Source organism: Athene noctua, chromosome 6, assembly GCF_965140245.1.
Source record: "Athene noctua chromosome 6, bAthNoc1.hap1.1, whole genome shotgun sequence".
Lineage (NCBI taxonomy): Eukaryota > Metazoa > Chordata > Aves > Strigiformes > Strigidae > Athene > Athene noctua.
In genome coordinates this window covers 13,073,867-13,098,627 of record NC_134042.1, presented here as the reverse complement: position 1 = coordinate 13,098,627, position 24,761 = coordinate 13,073,867, and the positions used below count along the sequence as shown (strand labels likewise).

The 24,761-nt window shown below is 38.1% G+C and overlaps 1 protein-coding gene across 1 annotated transcript in view; it reads right to left on the bottom strand.

Moving 5' to 3' along the window:
• NUMB (NUMB endocytic adaptor protein) overlaps positions 1-24,761 on the bottom strand; it is a 93,843-nt gene that overhangs the window by 23,097 nt on the left and 45,985 nt on the right. The window contains exon 2 of the mRNA XM_074909163.1: positions 10,391-10,534. Within this exon, the coding sequence (XP_074765264.1) occupies positions 10,391-10,516 (126 nt within the window). The 5' untranslated portion in view covers positions 10,517-10,534. The remainder of the gene's footprint in view (positions 1-10,390; positions 10,535-24,761) is intronic.

The window sequence follows — 24,761 nt, the reverse complement described above, 5'->3', positions numbered from 1 at the left end:
ACAACTAAAGATGCATTTCCTATGTGTCTGGAAGTACATATTTATATCAACAGCTATCACAGATGGATCTTCAGTTCTGCCATGACTCCTCTGGAAGTTCCAGAGATGCAGAAATTCTGTGGTTGTACATATTTGTCATGGAAAAGTTCTGGGTTTAGTAACTTAAGAAAGTTTGTCAACTTCTCTTTAAAAAAGGGAGGGATATAGACAGGAACAAGGCTGAGGTTTATAGAGGACAGGAAAAAAAAAAAATATGCATGAAATGAGCCATCCAGTTTGCATTAACTATCATACAAATAGAGGACAACTTTTGGATTTCCTGAGCTATCTGCACATCTCATTTACCCCAGCGTAGGCAAAATGTTTCCAACTGAAGATCCAAACCATTCAGTCCCTGTACTTGGCAACCTGCCGTTTGCTTGGAAAAGGGAGAAATAGAGCAGGGTAAATATTGCCTCATGTCACACTCCAAAACAGACAACCATTTTCCCCTGTGTTGCCAAACCTCTATTCAAGTCCCATGCTCCAACTTTCAGCAATCAGTCATGCCACCGCTGCTAGAGACAGCAAGTTTAGCTGCAGTTTTCAATACTGCTTCCACTCCAGTGAATGGGGACATTATTGCACATATCAAGTGCATCTACCCACACCAAAAGGGTACAATCCACAGACCTCATTGAGCATCAATCAATTCGGAATTATAAAGGAAATTACACTGCCACACAATACTTCTTTATGATATAGAGGACAAAAGGTGCTTTCTTTGCACTTACACTTTACACTTTTAAGCCCTTCATCAAAAAAACCTTGTTCTTCCCATTGCACCATTTTTGCAGAAGCCAGAAGCTCATCGCTACCAGTATCAGTGGCCCTGTACATTTTACCGGCAGTTTCAAAATTCTTCCCAATTTTTTTTTCCCCTGGGATGGGGTGGTAGTGTGTTAATTCCTTACAGATACCAATATATTTTTAAGTTTCTTTCCTGTAAAAATAACTTTCAACTGTATAATTAGAATGCTGTGGTCGTCCTCTATTTTTTAGTCAAGTGTGCCTTAAGCAGCAGGTCCTCTTCCAAGTCTTCAGGCCTATTTCTTAAAAGTTTTTTCCCCCCACTAGGCTGAGAGCTCTAGATATACATTGTTCCTGTATTTAACCAGTGCCATGATAGTTACCTAATTTTTAATGGGTAGTAATCAAAGACATACATATTTCTTCAAGAAACATGGCAAACAGTTCTGCTACAGACTAAGACCTTTTCTAGTACCCCTACATTTTAATCAGAAGTGTTAAATTGTAATTATATCACAACCTAACCTTAAATTTGAAATATTATCTCAACTTACTAGTGCAACAGCACTTTATGAATGACATTTCAAAATTTAATAGAGAAAGAAAATACAGCTGCTAGTCAGATTAAGACAGAAGTGGAAATTAAACACCAGAATTCAGGGCTTAAAAATAAACCATCACCAAACTCTGTTGCCCCACCACAGGAAAGAGATTGCACAGAAAACACTTTAAAAAGCAGATACACAAGTCCCACACTTCTATACGCAACCTTTTAGGATCTCTGAAAGGAACATTCCTTTCAAAGTAAAGGAAAAGGAACATACTGTGAAGTGCTTGGGCAGCAACTTGTCTATGTAAGTAAAGTCTCATACAAATCCATCACAGCACATTACCACAAACACACTCAAGGACTGGGACACATAATTACTGGGTGCACAAAATTGATGTGAAGAGCATAAGCCATACCATGGTGACTGATGACTTTGCAGAACAGTAAGGAAGGGGTACCCCAAACATATTTGTAAAGGAGCACTCCTTGTAACAAGGATCACTGCAACTAGCATTCATGGAGAAAGCCAAGTACTTTTCCATCATCAAAGTGCACATAGTAGGAATGCAGTATTAATATTGAATGCATTCCTACTTTATTTCCATAGCAACCAATGAATGATAATCATGCCATCAGCAATTCTCAGCCATAAGATGTTCTGTAAGCGATTTAATCGTTATACCAGAAATTAACCACCAATGCTTTTACAGAGAGCTAAAATCCTTGGGGGCAGAGTCCACATACAAAGTAACATGAAATAAAAGCTCTAATCCAAATATATGACTTTCAGGGGCTGCTGGAGAACCCCTTAACGCAAACATTTTTAAATATAACTATTGCTTATTTTCAGAAAGAAAGAAAGATGGTATAGCAAGTAATAAAAAACAAAAACAAAACACTTTTCCTCTTCACCTCTGGGCTTCATGTTCACTTTCACCACTGGTGGTGTTCAGCATCAGTCTCGAGTCAAACAGAAAGCAATCAACACAGAAACAAGTTAAACTGGCACATAGCAAAACACCCTGAGAACTTGAAGAGTGCTTGAAAAAACTTTATTTTTTCAACATTTTAAACTTCTTTAACTTCATCTAAAAATGAACAACTTATCATATCAAGTAGTTTTGGTGAAGCTGTCTTACTGTCCTTCCTCAAATATATGCTATTGAATCTGGTCCTAAGAAAACTAAGTGCTGATGTATCAGGCCAGAAACAAAACAGATCTACCATCCATGTTCTAGTACAAGAAATACTGCCCTGATCATTTCCTTCTTTCTTTTCATTTCTTTCACAGACACTTGGCTGACTCAGTTTTCAAAATTTCAAAGTTCAACAATAGTAGCTGGCGAAAAGAAAGATCCTTCACCAGAACAACTCACTCAAGCCAGGTTTCTTTGTTCAAGCCTGGTAACATGCTATTACAGTCTCTCTTCCAAATAGATACAGAGGGAACTTCAGTGATTTGTGTAGCTGCATCAGCAGCTGTTCACATTCGCTGTTTTATTTGCAATAACAGATTAGGTTCCTCAGGTTACACTTGAAACTAGACGGACACAGGAAATGAGTTTACTGTAAGTCTTGGCCAAGGTGTCCCGTCCTAGGGAACTAGCTACCATAGAGAGAGAAACACACCATGATTTCCTTAGTATTTTTCCTAGAGGCAGTGACATTCCTCTTTCTTCCTCTGTGTAAGTACTATTCTCTCTACAACTGGGGTATTACATGTAACAGTAGGACAGACTGCTTGGCATGCATGTGTAGATACACTTCTAGAATTGGTATTGCTCAAGAATTAAAGCTTGAGCTCCACAGTCTCACAGTGAAATACTGTCTTGCAACTAGACATAAGCTTAAACCCAGAAAGCCTAGATACATCCTAAAGCTGAGCTACTTTTCCACTAACTTCTGTAAGATTTACATTCCAATGTTCAATATTCCTCTCATACCTATGCTCCTGCTTTTTTAATTTATCAGTTTGAAACAGGTGTTTGCTGAGACAGTGCTGCAGAAGTACAGACAATAGAAACTCCATGATTAAGCATCAACAAACGGAGCTTAATTTTTGCTTAGTCAAAGCTACAGTTTAGTTACAATGCTACACATGTCCTTAGGGTCCGACTTTCTCCACTTGCCTAAGTCACCAGAAATGAAAATGACTCATCAACCAGTTAAATCTCCCAAAACAGGAGCTGTAACACCCTAACTTCTAAATGTCTCTGAACAGTGTAGGTCAAAAGAATCTAACTCTAAAAAACCAGTATCTATACCAATAGCTCTCCATGTCTCTTCACATCACACCCACGTGAGAGCCACGCTGTGCATTTCACTTACTGGTTCTCATATCGTATTTATCAGCGTGAACAGAAACAACACTGTGAGGGAATAACACACATTTCCAGTTAGGACTATTTAAGTAGCAAAACTCAACAGGATACAAAAATATTATATTCTTCATATTCTCACAAATCCCTAAAACAAAGCACAGAAGGAGCTCAGGAGGCTATGTAGGACAGCACTTGCCTGCAGGCAGGATCTACTTCCACATCTACATCAGAGAAGTCAACCTTGAAGTACTATGACATTTCTGTAACTGGAGATCAATAGGGTAGACCTTCTACACTAACTCACATACCTCACTGTTAGAAAGGGAGGTTGGTGTGCTGCATTGTCGTCGTTAACGCCTATCCTAAATTTCCCTTGATAAAGCTTAAACCCACTGTTCTCCTAGCCCCGTTACAGCTTCACGTATGTACCGTTAGACTTAGATTTTCGATCGTTTGCTCTGATGTGTAATTCCTACTTTTCCAGGAGTTCAGCATGAGTAAATAAATATAAAATTTTCTTTAAAAAAAAGAAAATAAGAAAAATCAAGTGTTGATGGCACAAAGATTTATAAACACACTGTACGCGTGCACATTGTACCTTTTCTTCAAGTCCTGCCAAAAATGCAGTTCCCATTTATGACACCAGAAATCCCTTAATTTTAACAACCAAAATGCCCAGAATTAAAGAGTATAACCCAATGAAAACTTTTTGATTTCTAAAACCTAAATTGCATTTAAAAAAATATTTCTGCAAGGACATCCAAATCTTTTTTATGGCTCTAAACATTAATAGTGATATCTTGAAAACAATTTGAAGTTTACTAAACAATTTAGGAATTTGACCTTGGCCAAAGACAGGAGGGTTTTAAAACTGAGTAAGAAGCTTCATTTAAAACTTCTTGTTTGCAAGGCTATTCAAACAAAACTAAGGGTTGGACAAAAACATGAGAAGTTTAAAGATTAGGGATTGTATTACATTCCTTTTAAACATGACAAAAATGCCTAGGAATATATTAGAGGCAAGTCTCATACCTTCTTTTATATTCACCATTCATTTAAAATTAGCTGTCTTCAAGCTTTCTTCCTGTGATGTTAAATGCTGCAGGATTTTAAAAATGTACCTTTGCTGGTGCTGGGTTAGCATTCAGTAGAAATGGTTATTGTTCATTGCTAACACCAGTTCATGCTTAAGAGGTAGGGATTTGTAGCATTTAATGTGTAGGGCTGTGCGACATTTCAGAAATCAGAAGATTTGTCACATTAACTTCTTAAAAATACTTAACATAGTTTCCAAAGACTATTCAAGCATCTCAAGTTTTCAGTCAAAAATATCACATGCCTAACTTAAAGGCACTTAGCATTAACATGCTGGTAAACTCTTTCACAGCTACTATTGTTTCAAACTACAAGTGCATTTAAGACAAAATAAAAGCCATCATTACCTGTGCTGAGTACCAGTCTTTCTGATCTGGAGGGACAGAATGGCATGCAAGCTGTATTTATAAACTGATTAAAACCAGGAAGTTATTTTAAATATAAGATTTATAAATTTGACATTAAGCAATAAAGATCAATATATAAATTCCAAAACTCAAGAGGACAACTGGGCAGCTACAAGTGGTACAAGAGCACACAGCAAAGTGACAGAAATGGCCTATTTCCTACTGACAGTGGTTTCAGCACGGCCACGTATGGCCTAATGGTGTAAGATGCTGCTGAGTCACAGGGACCCCAAGGATAAGAACTAACACTCACAGGTCCCAGTGAGGATATTCTACAGGGCTCAGTGCACTTTGTTCCCTTTTTTTCTGTCTCTGCTTGAATACAGAGCAGTACACTGTACTCCAAACATCTCCCAAAGCAAGGGCTAGACAGGAAACAGTTGAAGAGTATTTACTGTGAAAAGTCAGTTCCTGTACGTGTGAACGTACAACTGTAGCCATACAATTTTTATTTGTCAACACTAACATAGAAATCAAGATTCAGTGGAAAGGCTAACTCATATGATACCAGGCACGCGGCAGCAAATATTGGACTGCAAATTCAAAAATGCAAATATGGTTTGTTACTCTTCCACATGGACTTTTTTCACTGATATCTTCAGTCTTCCAGTTGGAATAAATGGAATAAAAAAAAATGCAAGTAAACTTGCAGGCTACAGGCAACAGTAGCCTTAGATGCATTAAGCTCAAAAGTGACTGACCACCAAAACCAGTGGCAGAATAAAACTAATTGAATTAATCCAAGATATACGCGACTGTTGCGTCTTCTAGAACCACAGGTACAAATCAGCTGTTAATATTCTGTTTAATATATCCAGTTGGTCAGAACCACCAAGAACTTGCAAATGTTTGGTTTGTTTAGTTCTGTTAAGTAGAGGGAAATGACCTAATTTTTCTGATATAAATTTCACAGGCCAGTTACTCTAAAGTGCATTTGTATGAATAAAAACTACTTACCCAGAGGGACATTCGAAAAGGCATTTCAGACAAAAGAAGCCCTAGTGTCAAATATTTTAGTCATTAAAACATAGAACAGCTGCATGATCTCAGTGAGGTAGCGTCTGGAGCAAGAAAGCAAGTTTGAAAATGTGTATGACAATGAATTTCATTTTTTGCAATTATGATGTATAAAGACTGTAAAAAATATAGCGCTGGTAAGCTCAGCTGTAATGTATGTTAGAATAATCTACTTCTGAATACAATGTCTCCATCTGAGTCCCTTATATATTACATATATCTGGCACAGTTTTTCTCTCAGAGGGAAGATTCACTACTGAAACATGGTAGTTACTTCTTAGTTTGTTAGGACAGCGGAAGAGAAATCGGCCCTGAAAATATATTTCTGCACAGATTTTCCAGCAGCTTTAACGCTGCCACATTTGATAACAGGGCAGCTCTGAGTACATCTCTAAAACCTGCAATGTATTAATCCTCCACACCACAGAGGTTAGGAGAGCAGTACCTTTACCTTCCCAAGGGAACAGCAAAAGTGTGCAAGTCACACTTGCCTAAACACAAGTTTAACATCCTTTTCATACCTTTGCTGACACACAGGCACCAGTCTCTTGGCTTGATGCAGTGGAGTGCAAAAAACCCATTCAGTCATACGGTCTAGCATCCTGGCTCTTCAACATAACTTTCATGGATTCAAAACTGTTTATACACAGAAGAGCACTACAGGAAAGCCAGTAGCCATTCCAAGACCCTATTTTGAATGTGTCAGATTACCACCTCAAGTACAGTTAGATTTCCAATGCAGTAAAGAGCGATCTGTAAATACATCCTACACACAAAGATGACTGAGAAAGTGTGATCAGTAGCTGGTTACATACAAACACAGCCACTCCAACTTAGTGGAAAAACACAGACTGTTAAACAAAACAAAACAAAAAAAGTGTTATTGCCCAGAATTATCACAACCTTCAAGTTTATGAGCACAGCACTGGAGAGAACCAACTGTACATCAAATCCGATTCCCTGAATTTTAAAACAACCATGTAATAGGAATTTTGCCAATACTTTCCACAGAGTATCTTCCCTACTGAAATGAAGGTGATCCATAGATCAATCACATTTGCTCAAAATTCAACAGCACACTTATGGACTTTAATTAACAATAAGGATCAGCTGGGGATGTAGCACAGGAAGAGCTTCAAGAACTGTGCCAACATAAAAAATACCTTTCAATAACATTGAATCTGTTTGCAGTACAGCATCCTCAAAGCACAATGAATGAGGAGCTACTTCAGTCCCTGTCCAACACTAACAGATGAAGCCTGGAGGCAGGATGAAATCCTATTAGCAGCATGACTTTCAAAGTGCTTCCACATGTTCTGTAATATCTAAAAAAAAGGATAAATCTGTGTTCACACTCTACAAACACCCCAACTCTGGGCAAAATAAAAATGCCCAAAGGCAAGAAGTTAAAAAACAAACCAACTTAACACTGCTTTAAGAGAGTGACATATCTTTCACCCATCAAACTTTCATGATCTTTCTCTTTGACAAGAGAAATTGAGAGCAAAAGTTCCCTACTCGGCATTTGCAATTTCCTCCTCTCTCCAAAACAATAATCTTACCTAAATAAAATAGCAAGCATTAGAAGAAACAAAGCCCTCAACATGACTGCTACTACATTAATTCCATGATTTTATTTTCATACAGAAAAACTTGAAGACAGCTGTAGAGACATTTGTTAACAATTCTCAGGTCTTCATCAGGTAAAATCTTCATCACCCCTGCAAAAGCCAGACTCTAGTCTTGCCGCTCAGCTATGCTCTGAGCTCCAAAGAACTACAGCTGATGGTTTTTAGAGAGTGGGCAAGGCAAACCATAAAGAATAAGGACAGACTCACTGCCCCAGAAGCATATTAAACTGTGGTTGAGCAGCTATACTACAGGCAATGGACCACTCTGGAACTCCTGTTTAGGAACTTTGAGAAAATGAAGATATTTTCACCACGTTTCAGATTTGAATGTATTCCTATTCATTAACCATTTTCCCCCAAATATCTCAAGTTTATTCTGCTCCACTGAGGAGCATCAGGAAGAGAAGTCACTCATCAGATATTTAAGGACATAGGAGACAGCAAACTTTTCCTGGAATGTATGAGTTTCCAAATAATACCCGAGAACAGGGTGACAGGATACTCCCCTTCAATAGCACAAAGTCCTATTCTTTTTGAGAGCAAAATATAGTACCACCCACTAAAATGATGACTCCACATCTGGTTTAATCTTATTCACTCACAATGGCACACTTCCTGTCTGTATCTATTAAACACCAGTTAACACCCACTTTACATCCCAAGCCTAACAAAAATTTCCACTACTGCCTATCTTAAGGCACAGTATTTTGGAAGATAAATTGTAATCGGGTAAGCTAAAACGCCTCTGATTGTTCTGATTTTAAGTTTCCATCTAATTGCAAATTCTTTAAGTATTAATAGTCTAACATTCTGACCAAATCAAGAAACATATGTAAAGATGCACTTACTTCAGAGTAGTTTTTCCAAAGAACAAATGAAATTAATTCAGTGAGTTCCAATATAAAGTGGGCAAATAAGGGTAAATAAGTCCCATTGTGATGACAGGATGATGCAAAGACTCATCCATTTATAATGCCTCTTCAGCACAGAATAGACCAAAACCTTTTTTGACTTTGGATACATGTGCCTAGAATAGATGAATACTTCATTTAAATACAGGAAGCATTTGTCATTATAAGTGCAAGTCCTGGCTGAGAGTTAGAAAAAAAGTCAGTCTTTAAACAGCAAGAAGTGGTTCACACCCCTTGTGTTCAGTAAAGGACTGAAAAAGTTTTACTCAAACGAAATGGCTAGAAATTCAACATTTGGCTTTTCAACCTGCATAATAGGTAAATTATAAAAAAATAACGATTGTCAAGATAACAGCTATGTTCTCTCCTAGACAGCATTAAAACTTAATCAAAGTTTGAGCCTCCGCAGAGCAGTTACTTGCTTTCAAAGTTCTGGCAAAACACCATCTCTGCTTAATACTGGATTGCAGTTCCTTCCTTCAAGCAAAAAACTAACATAAAACAAAGACAAATAAGCAAGCAACCATAACAAACTAGAAATGTTATATACACTTAGGTATATGTAAAAGCACACATAAACAACTATAGTAGGGTAGCATAGGACATGAACCTAGTGTGAAAATTCTCAGATTTACTGTAGATCTGCACATATCCACAGCTTTACAAAAATACATTACAGTTTCAAGAGTTCCACCTAGCAACATCACTGTTTAACTATCAGACAGAATTACTTTAAGTACCATACAGACAAAAACTAATAAAAGTTCTTCAGTATCAGAACCATAGACTGTTTTCCTTGTGCACAGATACTTAACCTGTTAGCTTTTCGTAATTGTCATCTGCTTACAACCTAGTGTAGTTAGTACTAGTGTGCCCTGAGGAAGAAAACTTTTGATTACAAGGGGAGCATACACAACAGAACATCTTAAATTTCATATTTATTTTTATTACTGCATTTCTTAAGTATTACTATAAAATAATATTCTAAAATATTTTTAAAATATTGTTTCTTTAAAAAGGGGGAAGTAGAAATGGTGACAAAAGAAAATATCTATGCATAATACTCTGATAATCTAGAATGAGTTCTCAGAATACAAAAAGGTAATTTCAGTTTGACATGCATTAATAGTCTGTAATATGCACACACACAAAAATCAGAGCACAGAAGACACTCTCAGAAATTAGCAAGTGCTTATAACCTCAAGCACTGGAAGGAAACCCAGGTGCTACTTGGCAGTGTGTTCAATTTTCAGAAGGGAGGAAGGATTCCTTTCCAAGCACAACCCACGCTTACCTTACAAGTGAACTTTAAGCAAGTCAGACTTTTAACAAAGAACTGAGTACCTTGCCATGCAATCCAAGAGGTCTATCATTTCTGCTCTTCCAGAAAAATGAAGACAAATTTTATATTACTCCTCTGCCTAGCTATATGATTTATTTCAACTAGATAGTAATGTAGGATATCTCAGACAGCGATTTTCCAAGGCATTCGTTACATGAGTCATCTGGCTTTAAAAAAAGCGCCACATCCCTCGCAATGAGAGCTGACTGTAAAATAGGTCAGTTGTAATGAAGCATGCCACTGACTTATGCTTACCAAAACACCCCAAATAATAATTCATGGCAAGAGTACCTCATGGATATCCGAGAGAAAGGCAGAAACTCTTACCTTAACAGGAAAGCTACACTTGCCAGTACGAACGCCTTCTTCATCAGTCTGCCACTGATGAGGCCTACTGGCCTCTGGGACATAGACATCTTTCTTTCTCCTAAAGCTTTGCCGTAATTTGTTCATTTCTCAGATTTTCACGTCCTAGAAGAAGAAAAAAAGAATACTGCCAATAGGCACCAAAACACATGTTTAACCACTTTGGGTCAACCACTATCGTGACAAACATCCCTGTGAAAAATCTGAGCTTCTGCAAATGTGAATGGGGGTACCAGTGAAAGGAAAATATTTTGGACATAGATCCAGAAAAAGATAGGTACTCATTTCAAAGTGGAAACCACAAATCCACATTACTTAATATCTTTCCACAGGAACTGAAGCATTAGGCCCAGGAATAACTGATAGTTTGAGCATCAGGTTACCTAAAATAGCTGACAGAGCAGCTCTGAAGAGCGATGCACATGAAATTCTCCCTCCCCGAATTTAAACACCTACCTACAGCAACCAAGCAGGACATCAATAGCACAAGCTTCCAAGGCACCCATGCAAGGCAAGGATTCATAGCCCTAAGATTGATCCTAAAATCAGGTGCTTATGCTGTTCTTTAAGTTCAAGTGACAGGTTCACACTTTTACTGAGGGGCAGAGCCCTGCCCTTGCTTAGTCTACTAGTAAAAGTTCTTATGTTTAAATGACAAATGCACTGAATTCACTACCACATCCTGGGTAAATCTCTAAACAATTACAAAGTCTTATCTCTTCAAAGGGGGAAGACCATTCTGTAATTACGCTTCCAAAGCCCAGAATTAGATGCTTTTTATACACTATTCTCTTACGTATCAGTTTCTATATACGCAAGCCAACTTATACTTGAGACATGCACCTTTACTAGATTCAAACTACAACTAGCCAAGAAGTTATCAGAAAAAGTGCTACTAATGCAAAGACTTAATATTCAGCTACAGAAGTAAAATCATATGGGATACAATACAGGGAACATAGAAAACATGCTGAAAGGCTTCTTGAGATACTGCTCTTCTGTCCTGGAAAAGACAACATCTTAAAACCATGACATATCATTTGGATAGGAAAAATAGGTGCTGCAGAATGCAAGGCAACAAAAATATAACTGGATTATATATACTTATTTCCCATTAGATTAACTAAACTCCAGAATATAGATGTTTATGGGTGTCAATAGGTAGCCTTTAAATGAAAGCAGCTTTAACGCAGTTTGAACACTATTTTAAACTCTGAAAAGAACTAGTGTCTTCCAGTTAAAACTATTCAACGTTGGTGTGAAAAATCAACACATTCATGTCTGTGGTATCTGACATTTAAGAAGCTTAAATTCAAATCCAACTTTTTCAAAGCTTAACAAAAGTCAGAAATCAAAAGCATAACAGAAAATCACTGCCCACCACTACTAATTCTGATCAGCAAAATTAAAAATATTAAATTGTTTTATATATCTCATGACATACCTTTTTGTTGTTTGGAATGGCTAAAGTGTGAGTTTTGTCACTGACTCCCCAAATCCTACTTCAGCAACAGTTAATTTCCTCCTCAAGCTCTAAGTCATTAAGCAAGTCAGTTCCCATTGTATCTTACGGGCATGGCATTGGCTCATTTCTCTAGAATCTTATGTTTTTCCCTAAGATGTTTAAAGGCAATATTGTAAAATAAGTAATAATTTAAAGATATACCCACGGACAAAGAAAACACCAATATATCGCTAGAGCTGGGAAGTTCACATGTGGTGATGTTAATACTTGAAGTGTAAATAGCCTTGCTACTCACATGCACAAATTCAGTGACAAATGCAATGCTGCCTGGTCTTGTAGCACTGCGGGCCATTTTTTCAGAATAAATGATAATTCCTGAAGTATTTTTACATTAGCAAACAGTCAGACCAAACTCTGCTTTTGCAGCAAACACCTGCACTCAAAGCTGCTTGATGAGCATTTGAAAGCACTCATAGCAATCCAAATCTCTCTCGCAAATGAAGCAAAGGGTTGAGAGATGTATGGCAAAGGCTAGACGACTGTCCCTGGAAGGAGCATGTACCTTGACTAGCCATGAACTCTAATAGTGTAAGAGCAGGAATAGGAAGTTGCTTGGGGACTTTCAGTCACAATTATCTAGTTACACAGCAGTGTTAGCTTCAATCCTTCATAGCTGCAAAATGCCTGACATAACTAGTAACATTAAATATTTTCTTGAATTTACTTGGTAGGATTCATAGATTTGAATGTGTGCAAAATAAAAACCACGCACATTTCTTACCACTAACCAAGCTGAAGCAGTTTCTCTACAGTTTTTTTATTTTACAAGCTCAAAGCCAGTTAAAATCTTTGAATGTGCAAAGGCAGTTCTGGAAGTCTTAAGAGGAGGTGCAAGGCTTCTATTCTCCATTAAGGCTTAGAGAGGCATTAGAACAGTATTATGTATTTTGCTTTACAAACTGCAGAGGAGTCTATGCCTCAGTCTAAAGTAAGCAGAATTTTGAGGCTGGCCATTCAATCACTTGGAACAGGTGGCACATACTGCAGCAAACCACCGCCTCACAAGGACAGACACAGACACCCACTCTTGTCCCCGCTGAAGGCTGGCAGTGCCAGAGCACGATGAGCAAAACCATGGCTCCAGCTGCTTCGGTGCAAAGCTCATCGCATTCAGCACGTAGCTTAAAGCCCAGCTGCCCAACCTTGCACTCCAGTGACTGAGAAACAGGCATAGATACTCCTCTCTGCCAAAAGGACAGCAGACTCTTTAAACTGATACAAATACATGCAGTAAGGCTCATCTGCCAGTATTCTGAGTATGATTGATTAAAAAGCGCTTTGTAGAAATTTCAAAACCTACAAACGTGAAAAACAACGTGCAGAAAAGTTTTCAAGGTATCTGAATATCAAAAGCTTCAGTGAGTAACAAAAGAAGAAGAGAGAGCAGCACATGGCCACTGTACCACTTGCGAAATGGCAGCCTAATTGCCTTACCATAGCACTGGCTTATGTGAGCATTTCCTTGGACCTCTCCCAGGAAGCATTGTTTTTGCCCATGAAACTGGTACCTTATTGGAGATTTATTCTGACCAGGAATCTCAATCCTCAGAGGAGGATGAGAATAAAAGTTCCTCAACTACACTTCCTATGAGAAGCTGAAGTGGCATTTTGCCCAAAAGTATTTCCTTTTCACTGAAAACCAAACCCATTTTCCTACATGTTCTAAGGTCATGTTGGCAACGAGCAGTTTAAAAATAGCTTATTCTATTTAATAGAAATGCTGACAAATAGTAAAATTAGTTTCTGGTCAGGCAAGCAGGGTGTTTCTCCAAATGCCACACTCGGATATTCTGAGATGTCAGACTATTTCAAGCAGGTTGCAAAACAGTTTGCCCTATAAACACCTAATTTGCTTGTAACATGCCTGTCAGCCCAATATAACTAGAAATGCCATCTGATTAGAAAACATTAAGTAAAGCAGTTCACATAGGCTGCATATCTGAGGAGAGAAGCACATGAACTGCTACAATTAAGTGCTGAAATGTCTACTAATTTTGTCTGGAGCTCAAAATCCCTGCACAAGAGTTCTAGAGAAAAATGAGCGAGCATTTGCTGCTTGAATTCTTTGCAGTGCACTTCACATTCCCATACAAGTGTAGCACACGTGCCAACCCAAGAGACACCAACCCAGGCTGCAACAAACTAGCAGGGTATTTTCTACTAAACTAGCAGCATCACCAATACTGTAAAAAGTTTCATACTCTGTCCTGGGATTATGCAGGCTGGAAGTTATCTGTCCCTGATTTTTTTATATCTAGCAACTGATTTTTGTTCTGTAATTAAAAGTAAAAAACCCCCAAGAACAAACCAAACCACCAAAGACACTATTTCCTTTTCACTCTTACAACCCCAAATCCAGCTTGGACCCAAAGAGAGGGCAATCAACAAAGAGTATTTGAAGATAAACATGGTGAAAAGTCAAGATGGGAAACTCAAAATCTAGTTAAATCGAAAACATAGCATTATATCAGAGACAAACTGGTGAGCCAGCAGTGTGCCCAGGGGGCCAAGAAGGCCAATGGCATCCTGGCTTGTGTCAGCAATAGCGTGGCCAGCAGGGACAGGGAAGGGATCTCACCCCTGTACTCGGCACTGGTGAGGCCGCCCCTCGATTCCTGTGTTCAGTTTTGGGCCCCTCACTACAAAAAGGACATTGAATGACTCGAGCGTGTCCAGAGAAGGGCAACGGAGCTGGGGCAGGGTCTGGAGCACAGGTCGTAGGAGGAGCGGCTGAGGGAACTGGGGGGGTTTAGTCTGGAGAAGAGGAGGCTGAGGGGAGACCTCATCGCCCTCTACAGCTCCCTGAAAGGAGGGTGCAGAGAGCTGGGGATGAGTCTCTTTAGCCAAGTAACAAGCGATAAGACAAGAGGGAACGGCCTCAAGTTGCACCAGGGAAGGTTTAGACTGGCTATTAGGAAGCATTTCTTTACAGAATGGGTTGTTGGGCGTTGGAATGGGCTGCCCAGGGAGGTGGTGGAGTCCCCATCCCTGGAGGTTGACATAGAGGGATGACATAGCACTGAATGATCTGGTGTAGTTGGGAACTGTCAGTGCTAGTTTAACAGTTGGACTAGATGATCTTCAAGGTCCTTTCCAACCTAGACGATTCTGTGAAAGCCTGAAAGCACGGAGATTTGGAGGAAAAAGGAAACAGAGCCACTTTGGGTTCTTGTTACATTTCAAGGTTATCTCTACCAGGTGGCTAACTCCAGACAGCTCAACATCTGAATGGTCATGCAAGTTGGAAACAAAATGAAAATACAAACCAAACAAAAACCCCCACAAAACTAGAAAACCTCCACCATTTTTGCAATCCAAGAGATTAAATGAGACTAAACATTAGACCAGTTCCCAAAACACCATACAAGCATCTACAAAAGACAAGTTATTCACATTGTGAGCTTATACATTTATGTGGCCATTTATTTTTACGCAAATTTAAACATTTTGGATACTTTGAAAACACAGCTCTAAAGTCAATTTAAGGAGAGCTTTGGCACTTACTATTTCAGGTGGTCAGAAAAATATAATTTTAAGCCATATCAGTTCACTGATGACTCAGAGGCAGCACAGAGACTGTCACAGATAAAAGTGCATGTTGGAGCACTCTTGACTTCATTGTTTTGTGCATCATCAGGTTATGGCTGCAGAACAAATTACTGCAAGATAAACTAGCATGTTAATTCATGTCTTGTTAGCTGCTCTGCTGTACGAATCTGTTCGCTTCTACCCTTCAGTGAGCACAAGCCAGCAATTTGCCCTTCAGTGAGAGATGGGTAAGCTTTCACATTAACTGAAGTTATATCAGGTGGGAGCTGCGGATGATGCAAATTTGGAGCTTAGCTTGCCTTGCAGGAGTTTACATACATACATTTTGCATAAATGTTTCTTGTGTACCAGTTGCTGCTACAGGGTGATCCAAACTAAAGAATCTGCAAGGCAGAAGGACAATATTGATACCTGAATTGCCTTCACAAATTTAAGTGGTTACATTTTAGGCTGGGGTACTACAAATTTCACACTAAGCAACGACTTAAAGTTTCAACACTAGACAAAAAAACACAAACAATTTTATCTTTCTTCTGAACTCTAGCCTTCACAATGGTTATTTAATCTGCATTCAATTATGTGGTATCTTTTTTGCTTGCAATTGAAAAGGACAAAAGCTGATTTTAAGTCTTTGGTTCAGCCACTTTTTCAGTATATCCCCTACTCCTTCCTCCACCCCAGTGCCATCCTCCTGCTTTACAGTACAAGTCGTCCTGCAAGCCTGAACCATCAGGAGTAGACCAAATTGACACATCAATAAAATTCCTAGAAGTATGCATTTCAAACAGCAGGGAAATCCAGGTTTAAGAACAATGTGTTATAGGGATAATTCTAAAATTTACAAGCCTCCACATAAAACTAATTCAATTAACATGTTACAATCAGACTAAGTCATTTAAAAAAAGTCTCATTCATACCTCTACTGCCTGCTGGCCACACACAGGTGAGGTAAGAGCAGCTGCACAACTATCAGCTCCTACATGCTCTCTCCCAGTGAAATGAACCTAATATTGGTAACAAAAAAAAGGACCAAGCCAGAGACTGAAACCCAGAGCAACAAGTTCATCCATCTCCCATGTGTTTTTTGCCTAAGAAATACCACCCATTTATTGACATCAAAGCTTTCTAAATAAGGATACATTTTTCCTGCCAAAGTTACCTGGTACTTCAGACCTAAGAGGACATGCAAATTAGTTAAATCTCATTGAAAAAAATGTGTTTGCCTAACCTACTTAGAAAAACACTCCAGAAGCATTCCCCAGCATGGCTGTGAAGATCTGTATCCTCAGAAAACTCTGTGGCTTTCAGTTCTTGTGCAAGTACAACCTGGTTATGTCTGTCCAAAGACTCGATGTCTAACAGCTTTTTAGCATTATCAAAATTTGAATTTTGGTACAAAATCTACAAGGGTCCGCACCAGGAAACACAAACAGCCTGCACTTCCATATTGCAGAAGAGTATTCCACATTGCTTTTTCCTTTAAAACTCAATTCAGTGCTGACACTTCAACACTACTGTAAATATTGGCTATAACTGGGAGACTAGGACATCAGAGAGGAAATATGCTTGTTTCGAACCATTTTCTCGGGAAAGGATTTGGTTTTGTCCGGCTTACCTGCAGTACAAGCACACATATAAAGAAGTGGTTCAAACCATTTAGATCTATTTTCCTTTCTAATGCACAGTTTGAATATCTAAATTTAAGACGACAAGGTAAGAATGTTTATAAGAAAGAGGCAAATTGATTGTCGCCAAGGTAAATAGTCTGTCCCTGTCTGTTATGAAGCTGCCAGAATGAAGTTTTGTTTCTCTGAAAAATCCTTATTAAGTATTGCTGCTAAACAAACGGTCTCCCCTCCTCTCCCACTTACGCAGTACAAAAACATGTAATGCCCTATCTCTCCAGTCCTACTGTAAAGGTTAGCCAAAACTTGCTGCAATTGCCCTGCAACAGCTTCTCTGCAATTATTCACCAGCACAAGAACACAAAGTACTCTTATCTTCTAAGGAAGAAAAGGTCACCCCACGTGTCAGATTTTGAATGCAGAACTTTGAGCCTTTTTGTAAGTTTAGATCCCATAAAATCTAATTAAATCCAGCACTGTCACACTGAAGCAAAGGAAGGCACGTAACCATATGAGCATGCTCACTAAAACGGTAACAGTCCCGCTTGCGCAATCCGATGACTAACCACATTATTCACCACATTATTCACCACACAGCTTTCCAACCCATTTACCCTTTCATTACCCAATTAAGATCCAGTAATACAATACTACAAGTAAGCATTCTAAGACGTCAAAATACACACAAAGGTGAAGCATGATTTCATTTGTTGAGCCAGTAAATAAATTTTGTTATTATTGTTATTTAGAATTCAATTAAGGGCATTTTCCTTGCTGCAGAAAAATAAGTGTTGGATACATAATAAAAAGACTACTGAAACAAACATATCAGCTGTAAAAAACTCACCTTCCAGTGGTAAAAGTAATATTTAGATCCTACTTTGAAAATAGAGCAGAAACAGCAACATTAAACTCTTTATATAAGACCAAAGAGGTCATGCCCATAACAATAATATAATTATCTCTGACTGCTCTTGGAAATTGTCATGCACTGTCATCATAAGATGTGAGGTATAGCCATCCTCTCAAATCCACAAGATTTCTTGCTGTCTTGTACCTGAGCTAAGGTATCATGTGAGCACTCCACAGCTGTTGCCAGAGCACTTGACAATTCTATTTGCACCACAGAGGATGGTGGAAGAAGGGGGAAAAAAATGTTAAGACAGCAACATTTTAGTGGCAAAAAACAGAGTTAAACAAAAATTGCAGATAAAAAAATTATGAAATATCAGGAAATTAAATCCATGAACTGTACTCCAATACACAGTTAACAACAGCATGGCTAACACATTCACCTACCAGAAGCTCTGTTCTTAAAGCTTAGAATTTTGTAAAATAGGCCAGACTCTTCAAACATAAATATCCCCAGACTGCAGCAATTAAATACTGGATTCCGTATTCCACAACAGTGTGTAACAGAATTACGAGCACAGCAACTGCACTCAAACTCTCAGACTGTCAGAAAGATATGAGTTTGATCATTGCAAGGCAGCAGTTATACCTAAAGACAGGCAATGCTCTTTAACAGTCATAAGAGAAATCACTTGCCTCTCCCAAACCTGTGAAGTTCTGCAAATAAAACAAGTCTCATTTCCTCCATCAATAAATATTCTAAACGAAATGTCCCAATTCAGACTCCACAGCGACTGCAAACTCTGACTAGTCCTATGCAGTATGCTAAAATGTTGGTGCAGAGATAAGAGGCAGTAATCCCCTTGTTTCATAGGTTCACTCTACGAATACTCTGCAATGACTGTCAGTCACTAGTGAAAAGCAGGTTTCTATGCGATGAGTTGAATTATACTAACTATAATAGCTGAAAACAAGCAAAATTTTTCTAAAGAAACACTAGCTGTGCCTTGTGGAAAGCAGTTCGAGCAAATCTGCTTTGCAGCTCATCTGCACGCATGTGAAGAATTTTAACTAACCAAGTCACACCGTTTCCAACTGAATCATTTACATTTAGGGCAGTTAAATCTCAGACAATGAAACCGTTTTCAAACATGAACATCTCGGGTTTAAAAGGTATCTTTACAAATACATGCTGAATTTAGAAAAGAACTTAAAGTACAAAAAGGGCTGAAAGAGTAGAAAAAGATTTCCTTTAATCACCCAAATCCAAGAACCTAAGCTTGAAGTTAAATATATCAAATCTCATTTAAAAAAAAAAACGCATTTTCAAAATCAAAACGGAGTAACTTCTACAAGTAAAATAGGCATATTTTACTGGTAAATCACTCACAGATCTAATGTATTTACACTGGAGTTACTTCAGTATGATCTATGAGTGTTTTATAAGCAGATTTTTGAATATGTTTGAGTAGACACAGAATTGTATCCAGTACAGCAAACACCTGCTGCTTTGGAGTAGAAAAGGTCAAATATAAACCAATCAATCACACCTTTGTGCTACTGACCTGATCATTACCTACTTACTGTGAGCTCAGAAACATATTGAACACACCCTGTATTTTTAGTTCTAAATCTTAAATACTTGAGAGCAGAAACAGCAGACAAACAAGCTACAGATCCAGAGCATGTGTTTCAGGAACAAACATGCACTCTAAATGAGATTACCCGGAGGATCCATTTTAGCAAGATTTTAAAAATGTATTCATACTAAGGCTTTATGCAGTGTTTCCTATACAATGATCGTGCTCAACACAAAAGGGAAAGCCACAGCATTTTAGACAACTGATCCAGCAGCAGTGCTCTGCACTGGCACACGGCAACTCTGAAGTCCATTCCATGTCATCCACACACCAGAAGCGTTTAGAACAATAAACTATAAATTTCTATCAGGTTCATGAGTAGTCTTTACTGGGAATGGATAGTAGTGCTGCTAAGTCTGTCAGGAAGTAGAGAAACTAGGTAAACCACACTAGGTAAATCCACAAGAATAATACATGCTCAGACACAGAATGGGGAGTTACACGGGGCTCTCCACTGGAAACAGTGATTTTTATTTTATTTACATATGCTCTCAAAAGCAAATAGTTAAGTGACTGTTTACAACTAATGCAAAGTGTTCTGGACTGGATTAAACTGATTTTAGACATACAAGAGGATCTCACATGAAGAAATTATTCTGTAATAAAAACAGCAGAGAAAAGCACATGGAAGAAGGGTAAGAGAATGACCCTAAGTATAAATAATGATGAACATGAATACAGTTATTACCATTATCTAGGAAAGATCATGAAGCACATACTTAGTCCTCTAAAAATGTAACTGTTGAATAAGCAAACTAGTAAAAATTATCATGAAAGGAGCAAAGCAAAACCAGTATGATGCCACAGCATAAGACCAGACTGCACTCAGCTTCAATACCACATAGTTCTTGTAGTTAATATACCCTTTCTGAAATAAAATGAAAAGGTGCAGGAAGGTAACAAAAATAATTAGGACTACATGAACAGCTTCTGTTCAAGGACAGATTAGATACATCAAAGGTCTTCACCTACGAAAAGCAATTTGCTGGTGGTGAGAGCTACAAAAACAGTATCTCAAGTGTTAGAAAATGAACAGCGAATGGTGATTTTCCAGTTCTTATGTTGCAGAAATTGTGTAGAAGCAATGGAATTCTCTAGCAGTCCAAGTTTCAAAAAAATATTTTTCTCTTGATACAGAATTAACTCGCACAGTCCTTTGCCCTGGGATGTTTTACAAACTAAAAATAGAAAAGGATTAAAAAAAGGTTAATTATTTGATCGAAATTTCCAAAGGCTATTAGAAACTAGTGGAGGTGCAGCCTCCCTCTCAGGAGATTACCCAGTACACTCTGACCAGCCGGGAAGGCTTATTTCATCTCTGCTTTAACCTTCTATCTTTCCTCAAGATCCAACACTGACTGTATCAGAGAGACTTACTGTGCTACAGAGCCCTTGTTACGAACCAGCATAACTCACGAGCTGGTCTCCCCTTCACCATCATTTCAGCTGGCCAAACCCCTGTGTTACAACTGTCACAGCATCACAGCAGAGTTGTTAGCACCCAGCTACACCCCAGGACCACCAAGAGCTGGCTCACTATATGTAGTAAGGATCTCCTTCTCCCAAACCCATGGAAGCAGAAGTTACTATAGCTCAAGACATTCAAATTGAAACCAGCGCGTGAATTTGTACGTTCCAGATAGCTCACAAAATTTGAATTACTGTGGCAACAAGCCATGTGTGCACTAGTCAATCTCAATTAGAAAATGAAAGTTAGCTTAAACTGCCAAGAAGTATGTGTGAGGAAAAATTAGCTCATACATTCACAGAACGACAGATGACTCCTTGTTACACTATTACTGCAGTGGGCCCAAGCACTTCAGTCAGTCACTGCTTGGCAGCTGTTACATGGCAATTCAAGACATTTTACTCACTCCCATCCTCCAAAAATTAGATAAATATTATTAAGGTCCTTTTATCTGTGCAATTTCTTCAGCTTGTTCATAGCACATCAGCCACACTTTTGACTGCAGCCAATGCAGGAGGAGGAGGGTGAGTGCCACAAAAGGCATTTTTAATATTCATTTATAACTCAAAGTGAAATTGTGAAGGCTTTGCCTTAAGCTTTTTTGGAAAATGGAAGGTTCTGATAATAAAAATGAGCCTAGAGAAAAGATACAGTAACTATTTCTGGCTGTCAGAATATCAGAAAAATCATTTGATCATCCCTCCATAAGTCTAGCAACCTAGAAAAGTTCACTTCCACATAAAGGATGGGCAGAATCTTAAAGAACTCGCTCTGGTGTCCATCATAGCCACTGTTGTTGACTTGGAAGAACAAATTTTTCTTCACAGAAATTTTCTTATTCATTATATTAGGAATTAATATTAACATTTGTACACCTGTCTAGTGCAAGTTTTGAGTTCCATAACTCTCTTCTCCTAATATCTCTTTGCAAAACATTACCGGGAACTAACAGGATTATTTCCCGAATCTGTTTGCTTTACACAAATATAATCAAATCAGAAGCTAGCTTAAAGTCAGATACAAGCTATAAATTCTTTTAAGCACACAGGATGCAATGTTTTCTGAATTCCCCTATCATTTAAATACCTTTAAAAATATTCTGCATCCTCCCCAGAGTCTAATACAAGCCACATGTTTCATCACCCGCAGAAGAACTCACAACGTTTAAGGAATCTGTCACCATAGTCCCTACAAGAAGCGTCTAAACAGGGTACTCCAACAGAATTCCAGCTTTCTGGTACAATTTTGTATATACACAACTTGTATTCCTTATGATCACACAGCATGCAAAACTTCATTTTGTGCCTAACATTTCCCGTATCTGCTTACTATGAAGCCTTAAGAAGATCCAAGCACAACTTCAGTGGCACGCTTACTCAGTGATTTTGAAAATTACATATAGCAACATAACTAAAGAGGTATCTTTTAAAAGTATTTAACTTCATAAAATCCTCATCTATGTAATTTGCAGCAAAAAATTCCCCAACACCAAGTGTCATAGAATCAGTTACCAGAACATAACGTTCATATGATAGTAACGAGAATATGATTTGTTGACTGACTGACCTTTTTTTCCTCAGGTTCTGCAACAGTACTTTTCTTAAAAATCCCTCTCTCTTGAAGCTATAAACTTGACTACATGGATATATAAAAAAATATGAACCCATGGGCTGAAAAAAAAGAGATGATAAAGTCAAGTCCAATATGGGCTAAAAAAGATTTCAACTGAGAACTTATGTCCTTTCTTCCCTGCACCTCAAAAGTCCATGGATTTCTTGATTATTTCAAGTGTTTCTTTTAAAGAACCACCCCACAATGTGAAATTGTTACACCATTAGACCAACTAGCCACAACTCCAGTCAAGGCTGGATTTTCCTTTGTTCATGCCAACAGACCTGAAGCTTTTCAGACCTCTGCACAAACCTTTTACCTTCTAATTTCAGTGTTTGCTTATTATCAGTTGGGGATAACAGAGGCAGGCGGGGGGGTGGGGTGTCTAAAATGGAACTGGGGAGGGATTTGGGTGGAGGATTTTTCTGTTCCAAAAATATGAAGGGATAAAAAGACTAATCAATCAAGACTGCATTTTAAAGGTTTGGGTTATTTTGGAAGAACTCTAAGTCTTAAAGTTTTTTAGATTGGCTCTTAGAAACAGATGCATACTTCCCTCCCTACACCCTTTTCCTATCGCTTGGCATTTAAAGACTTTTGCTTATATTGATAGTAACATTTGTCTTTATGGAGGCAGTAGATAGGAATTTAACTACTATTGCTACAAAATCTCACAGGATCTATTTTTTTGAAATTGCCTTTCACAGAAGTTACCAGGTTTCATTATGATCACTAAAATTAGTAACACATTATTGCTGATTAGCAGTAATATATTATGAATCCACACACTCAGAGTTATCACATACAGCTTGAGACATCTGTAAATCCAGGGGTCCACATTCAAACTGATTATTTACACTCTCATTAGACTCAGCTGAGAGAAAAAACAGCTCAGTTATACAAAACCTACTTTAAGTATACTTAACAGTGAAAACATATTTCTCTAAATAACTCGGTAGACATCCAGACAGATGGTTTCCACCCTTTTTGCCTAATATCAAATTAATAATTACAAAATTCCTCCATGATAATGAAGATTTTAAGAAAACATTAAATGGAAGCAATATGTTCAATTCTGTAACAACCTAGTCAAAATACTTGGTCTTTCCAGCACCACAGTGAGATCTAAATTTCAGCCTGTAGACAATATTTAAACCAGTTAGCCCAATATAACATCCTCTAGTACAGAGGGAAAAAAGTCTCATTTCATCACCTGAGACAGCCTGTTCCAAACTATTAAGACTGCTTTACCTACTAACTGCACTGCAAGCACTCACATCAGCATTTCAGCTTCTAGTCAAAATTAAATCTATGGTAATTTAGCACACAAGCCAAGTCTTTGGCTTATAATATAATGGATTCAGCCTTACTGTACCACACCTTGCTGGTCATAAAATATTGGGATCTTAGTTCAGCTTTTTTTCTGTTAGCTTTCTCTTCCCTATATTAATTCCAGCTGTTAGCATACAGGTTTTATTATCTCTTTCAAGATCAGCACGGACTTTCTGTTACAATACAGACAAGAACTACAAACAAACATGGAATAAAAGCCAGAACAAGCCTTTGCATGTATGTTTTCCTTATAAGTTTTACTCAGATCTCAAAATGGATTTTAAGAAAAGGCCACAATGTGCATCCTAATACCAACAGTTTAAAATAACCTTCACATAATAACAACCTCCCTCCACTGAAATTGTCTGTAGGATCTAGAAATTAAGATCAGAGAAGTATTCCCATACTCTTAATGCAGGAAGATACAGAACATTTATTAGGTAGATAAAGTTTAACCAACAGTACTTTAACAGTTAACAGTGCTGCCTTTCAGGGTCCCACTTTATCTGTACAAGGAGCTCAGACTATCGGCTTCTTTCACAAATACCAAAATCCCGTAAAAAGTCACAAACCTCCTGTTTTGCCATTAGTCATGAACAGTTCTCCCACCTAAGAGATTCTAAACTACTGTGTTTATTTTAGCCCTGCTCTGCAAATAAAGAAAAACAGCAGAAGAGCATGAAAAAGTGCCTTTTATTTCAGCAAAAGCTTCAAATGATAGTTACAAACA